Source organism: Tupaia chinensis, unplaced genomic scaffold (genome assembly GCF_000334495.1).
Source record: "Tupaia chinensis unplaced genomic scaffold, TupChi_1.0 Scaffold000226_1, whole genome shotgun sequence".
In the NCBI taxonomy this organism is placed as follows: Eukaryota; Metazoa; Chordata; class Mammalia; order Scandentia; family Tupaiidae; genus Tupaia; species Tupaia belangeri.
The window spans coordinates 4,095,510-4,101,525 of record NW_006159701.1 but is presented as its reverse complement, the minus strand read 5'-3'; the positions used below and the strand labels follow the sequence as shown (position 1 = coordinate 4,101,525).

General features: G+C 48.1%; 1 protein-coding gene across 1 annotated transcript in view; it reads right to left on the bottom strand.

Annotated features, from left to right (window-relative positions):
* The window catches only part of ZNRF3 (zinc and ring finger 3), a gene marked incomplete at its 5' end in the record, with an annotated part of 82,211 nt that extends 76,239 nt beyond the window's left edge, over window positions 1-5,972 (bottom strand). Inside the window, 1 exon segment of the mRNA XM_027771594.1 lies at window positions 5,847-5,972. Coding sequence (XP_027627395.1) covers window positions 5,847-5,972 — 126 coding nt within the window.
* Window positions 5,973-6,016: the final 44 nt, after the last annotated feature.

The following is a 6,016-nucleotide window of genomic DNA, read 5'->3' as shown; positions in this document are numbered from 1 at the left end:
AAAAAAAAAAAAACAAAAAAACAAACAAACCAGAATTGGTATCTGGGTGCAGCAGTTCCCTGAGACACAGCCATCCTACCTGCCACTGCCACTGAACAATCTCAGAACTTGGAGCTTATGGCACTAGGTTTTTCCAGGGAGGCCTTCACTGGTTCCCAGCTACTCAGAAAATGAAGGTGGAGCTCCTCAACCCGAAAGTGTCCTGTTCCCTCCCCAGCAACTGTGTCCCTTGAAGGCACCTAGCCCCTTTCCTGACGTTCCTCCCCTTCCTCCCTGTGTCTCAGGTTCTCCTTGCACCCCAGTCCCTCACAGCTCTCCTCTGCAGGACCCATCCGACCCCTCCAGCCCACGTGGACTCACTTCTCACCCACAATTGTCTATTCTTGGGACACATGCACCGAGACCTTCACCAGACCCTCTCAAAATGAGTCCGGATGAATAGAGGGCCTCATCCACCAGCCCACGATTGTACACATGACGTGGTGACCACAGGGGCCTGCTCAGGGTATGGCAATCCAGCACTGCCCCTACCCACTCGCTTCTGGAGAACACATCTTCCTCTGGCTGTGCACACATGGCAGGCGGGAGAAGTGAAATCCCAGTGTGATCCCCGCCCTGGAGCGCAGCTGACCAGCCTAAGCATGAGCACCTGACCCAAGACGGGCCAATCGATCCCGTTTATGGAATCTTTTAGACTTGAAACCAAGAAAGTGTCAGGCCCAGGGATGGGGGTGCTGTGTCTCCCTCAAAATAGGCAGAGGGAATAAAGGAAGTGCACAGACGGAGAAGACTCAGATGCTGCAGGCACCTGAGCTGTAGGGTTGTCTCGGACAGCTGCAACTGTCTTGGAAGAGCAGCAGCACCCTGACGTGGGTTCGAGACACAAACCAGGATCCTCAGCAAATTCCCCATTCTTTTCATTTTTAAAGTTTGTTCGTGCATTTCTCCTCAGTGAGAGCCTGATACCCTCAATAGGGTCTTCACGCTATAATCCACCCCAAGACAGCCAGGATCATGGGCACACTTGCATAGGCCCTGCATGTATAGGGAGACCCTGGCACACAACCCGGGGCCCCTGCCATGTGACCTCAGCCTCCTGGAGCATTGTGTCACCTCTGTGCCACCACGGCTAGCTGCAAATGCCCTTTCTATCAGTGGAGTGTGAGCTGGGTTCCTGCTAAGGCAGAACCAGGAGTCCTGACCAAGCCTATGACTACTGAAAAGCGCTTGTTTTTTTTTGATCTACCAAAGCTGGCAAAGACGGCAGGCAAGGAGATGAGGCCGACAGAGATGAGAGGGCTGGTTGTCTTATGTCAGATCTCAGTTCCTGGGAGCTGTGCAGTGTTGGGTTACGGAGAGAACCTCTCTGGGACACAACTTCTCAGCATACGATGGGACTCTGAACAGGATCTCACAGTTCACCTGACAGTGAGTTGGACATGCTGCATACTGAGTGCTCAGCAGCACCGGACAGAGGCACAGCGGTAAATGTGATACTGTGCAAGAGACCCCTACACAAGAAGGGTCCTGGGGTTCAAGTTTGGACACCTGAGCATGCCAGGCACAGAAGTGCCCATGATCTGGGGCTAGCTGGAGGATTTTCATGGTATCAAGACCCTGTTCGGGGCTCTGCTTCTCTCTTGCTCATGGAAGAAAGAGAGAGAGAGAGAGAGAGGAAGAAAGGAAGGAAAGAAGGAAGGAAGGAAGGAAAAAACTAACAATGAATCAAAGTTCTTAGCAGTCAGCAAGCACCCAGCAGGTGACAGCTGCTCTCATGCTCCCACGCACTCGCCACAGCAGCGTTCTGTGCAAAGTGTTCCTCAAACACCACACAGAACCCCCACTACAACAGCAAAGGCAGCCTCTGCCTCAATTCCTGAAGGAGCAGAGTAAGGCACCGAGAGCTGAAGTAACCTTTCCAAGGTCACTCAGCCAGCCTGGGGGTCTATGACATGAAATTCCCTGCCTCTGTCTTTGTATGAACGTCCCCACCACGCTGTCCCCCTAAGCAGTGGAGAGAGGCGAGCCCATGCCAGCTGACCATGCTACGCGGTCTCTCATAACCTCCCCGAGAATTGCTCCAGCATGGGTTGGAGGCGGTGGGAAGGGAGTCGAGTTATTTTGCCTCAAGTTATGGAATCAAGGCCAGCTAGAAGCGCCAGCACGACTCATGGGTTTCCTGCCAAAGGACTCTGCATGAGGTTAGCAGGTCACAAGAGCCGAAACTATTAGAGGCAGTCTCCAAAATTCTTAGCAGCCCTATAAGATGCTTAATAAACACTGACTACTGAAATGAAGGGTTAAAATGCCTGCGGGGTAAACACAGACTCTTGCACTTTGGAGAAAGTTTCAGGCCCCTCCTTTCAGCAGCTGTAAGAGCTGCTCAGAAATGCCAGTTTGATTCTATTTTAATTTCCTAGGACTTAAACTGTCACAGGTAACGGTCTATCTTGCAATGCTGTAACTAGATGCCCCCCAAACTAGAAGCTCAAGGACAGATTTAAAAGTTTGATACAGAAGCTCAAAATACTAGAAGGGCGAGGAACCCAAAACGGCGGTGTCTTCGCATTAAGTGATTTAAAAAAAGAGGCCAGAACTGTTGAAGAGATCTGCCCTGAATCTGGCCTGGCGCCCTGGCCTGCTGCTTGCCTGTGGGGGCTCGCCTTCACCCCAAGTCTGCCTCCCTGGTTGATCCTCCTACAGAATCAAAAAGATTAGAAGAAGGGGATCGTAAATCATTTTTCTCTCCTGAGTTTATAGTGTTCTTTTTGGAGAAGTTCAAAAGCAGTCAGTAATAAACCAAGGTGATGAGTTTATGTCTTTTGCTTTTAAAATGAAACTTTATTTGAACTCCTGGAGAGGCCTTTATGTTTTTTTAATTTAGGACATTCCTCTCTTGTTTCAAGGTTTCACCCCCTGGCATTTTCTGTGGGCGGTGGGGTGATGGAGGAGGGAGAGGGGTCTGTGTCTAGCCCTCCCCCATTCTCCCTTCTATGGTTTTCAAGTTCAACAAGTCTGAACACTGACGAGGAGTCCCTCCTCTGCCCCCACGCTGACTGGGCTCCAGCTTCTTCTTGGCCTTCTCTTTTTTTTTTTTTTTTAAAGAATTATTTATTTAATTTATCATCATCATTGTTTTTAAATTTGTTACAGGGCACATGTGCCCACCGGGCAGAGACAGAGAGAGATAGAAAGTGAGAAAGCAAGACGCCAGGTCTGGGACCCGAACCACGGTCTTTCATGCCTTTCCACTGCCCACCTCTTACTGCTACAGCCACAGAGCCAAGAAATGGATGCAAAATCCTGCTGCCTGCAGGAGACTGGGCTGCTCAGAAGGATCACTCTGCTCTCTACACTCTTCTTTTGCCACAGCCTTAGGGACTCAGAAACACACATACACACAGAGTTAACAACACTGGAGCTGAGAGCAATCGCACTTCAAGGAGGGAGACTGGCCTGACTCATCGCTGCTCAGACACCCACCCTCCCACCCACCCACTCCGGTTTTAAACAAATGCAAAACTGTCTTCCTTTGTCTGGCCCAAGGTTTTTGCTAATGGTTTTCTTCAGGTGTAAACTCTAAGCCAAACTGCAATAACTAACCACAGAACGAATGCTGAATGCTGCCTTACCGCTCCTCATGGCCTTTCCAAACAGAAACTTGGGGGGGGGGGGGGGGTGCTGCTTGCAAACAGGTCCAACCACACGCTTAGCTCCTGGGCCTCAGCATTCAATAAATATTTGGCGATTGAATAAACTCCAGGAGTGCTTAATGATTCAATATATGTCTAGGGTTTTTACTCCCTGTCTTCACAGGCCAGCAGGCCAAACCATAAAAAACTCTCCAAGTAAAACCGCTGCATGGTGGTTCCAGGTGGAGGAGGAAATAACCGGGTTCCCCGAGTGACTTCAAGTGCCCCTACCACTAAACCGTGGAGAACAACGGGTGACCCGGTGAGCCCTGTTCCAACCCATTGATAGACACAACAGTCACGACGGTGGAGCCCCACTGGATGGGGACAAGGCAAATGAAGCCTAGGAGCTGAGCCTGCATCGCAGCAGTTTAAGTTTAGGACAAAAGAGTACATTAGTACATTTTCCTACAAGGCAAGCACTGTTCCCACCCTTTGGATATAGTTGGCATTTCTCCTAGGAAAACAATAAAATGTTCTCGAGGGGGTCACTGCTCTCCTACCATCATTAAGCAGCTCTGGCCAACTATTTAAATGATAAAGTACCACGGTCGGAGCCCCTAAAACACCTTGACTGCACTTAAACCAAACAGGCAATAATTCTTGTGGGTTTTTCCCCACTCCATGAAAGGGCAGGAGGATGTGACAAGGGCTCTAAAGCTATTCCGTAGATAGGCAGGGCACAAAAATCATAGATTAGACCTGTGAGGGATCCCTGGCCCAAGGTCTTCCAGGAGACACTGACGGGGCCTCTTGTAGTCTGTAAAAGCTTCTCTCTCTGGTAGCCCACATCAAAACCACTTCACTTGCCTGGATCTCCCAAGAGAGCCTTAAGAGGTCAGGAAGCAGGCCCAACTGAGGTAGCGCAATGCTCTGTAACACTGGAAGCCATACGGAAGACCAGGGTTCAGTTCCTGAGTCAACCTCGTATGTCCCCATGTTCCGGGCTGGCTAGGAAAGGCTTGGGTGAAGGACTGCATGTGAAGCCCTGTTGAGTGTGTTTTTCTTTTTCTCAGTTTCTCTCTCACAAAACAAATAAGCAAACAAAAAAAGGAGAGTCAGGAATCAGGATAGGTTTTTTTCAGCCCAACTATCTCCCCACAGTACATGGAACAACTTTTGAGATTAAAAAAAAAAAAAAAATCCAGAAAATAACACTGTTTTTAGGAGATAACACTTTTGCTCTAACCAACATTCAAATAACTTTCTCTGATCCTTTCCTTCTAGCAAAAGAAACCAGTTTAAAACAGGTTGTTACCTGCCATATTTTAAGATCCTTGATGGATGGCTTTCCAAAGTAAATTTATCTCTTTCTCATTCTATAGTCATAAGTAATGCTGCCCTTCTTGGCTAAAGTCTTTTTTAGTCCTTCTAAATGGGGTGACAACAGCCAATGGCAGCAAATGTTTTTTGAGGGCTTACTCTTAGATGAGGTGTTTGCATTTCATCTCACCTCCTAACCGCCCTATGAGGTAAGTTCTAATACAGGACCATAATTGCTGTCTGCCATTCTGAAACCAAAAAAGCTCTAAAACCTAAAAAGTTTTTCCATAACTTACTTGGCAGCAAAAACTTAATGGACCTGAACTCCTTTGGAAGCAAAGCTGCCCTGAACTAACATGAGGCTATTTAGATTTTCGTTATCCCACTTAATGTGAATATCCATATGGTTTGCTACACAAATATGAATGTATTTGATTATTGAGTGTTGCCCCAGATCCCCTGAAGTTTCCTAATATGAAATATATGCACCATAATACCTTCCTAAACCCCCTAAGTCTTAGAATTCTAAAACATCTGGCCCCAAGAGTATAAGATAAAGTATTATGGATCTTTATTGTGGACCCATTTTATAGCCAAGAAACTGAGGCTCTTTGACAGGAAGCAACCTGTCCAGGACCACACAGCGGACAAGAGGTGGAGACAACTCAGAGGCTCGCAGTTAGTCCGTCTCCTTCGGAGCTGGAGCTTGAAAACATTCTGGGGGGACTGCTTGGCTTTAAGCCAGATCTTAGTCCAATTCTCATGACTTCAGCAAGGAGGGAGCGCAGTACCAACACCGTTGTCTATAACAAGTAATCTAAGGAGTTGGGAAAACAGGAGAATGGAAAACCTCAACCAGAATCACAGAGATTCAGTAGGTCTGGTGCTTACCTTGCCCAGGACAGTGAGGCATGGTTTCGGGTCCAGTTCCGGCTGTTCCAGCTTCACCACTCCTACCCAGCCATATTCATACAAGTCCTCTTCATCATTGTTATTACACAGGCCCAGCGGGTGCATCTAGGAGACGAAATGGAAAGAAAACTTCAACAGGCAAGCTGCAG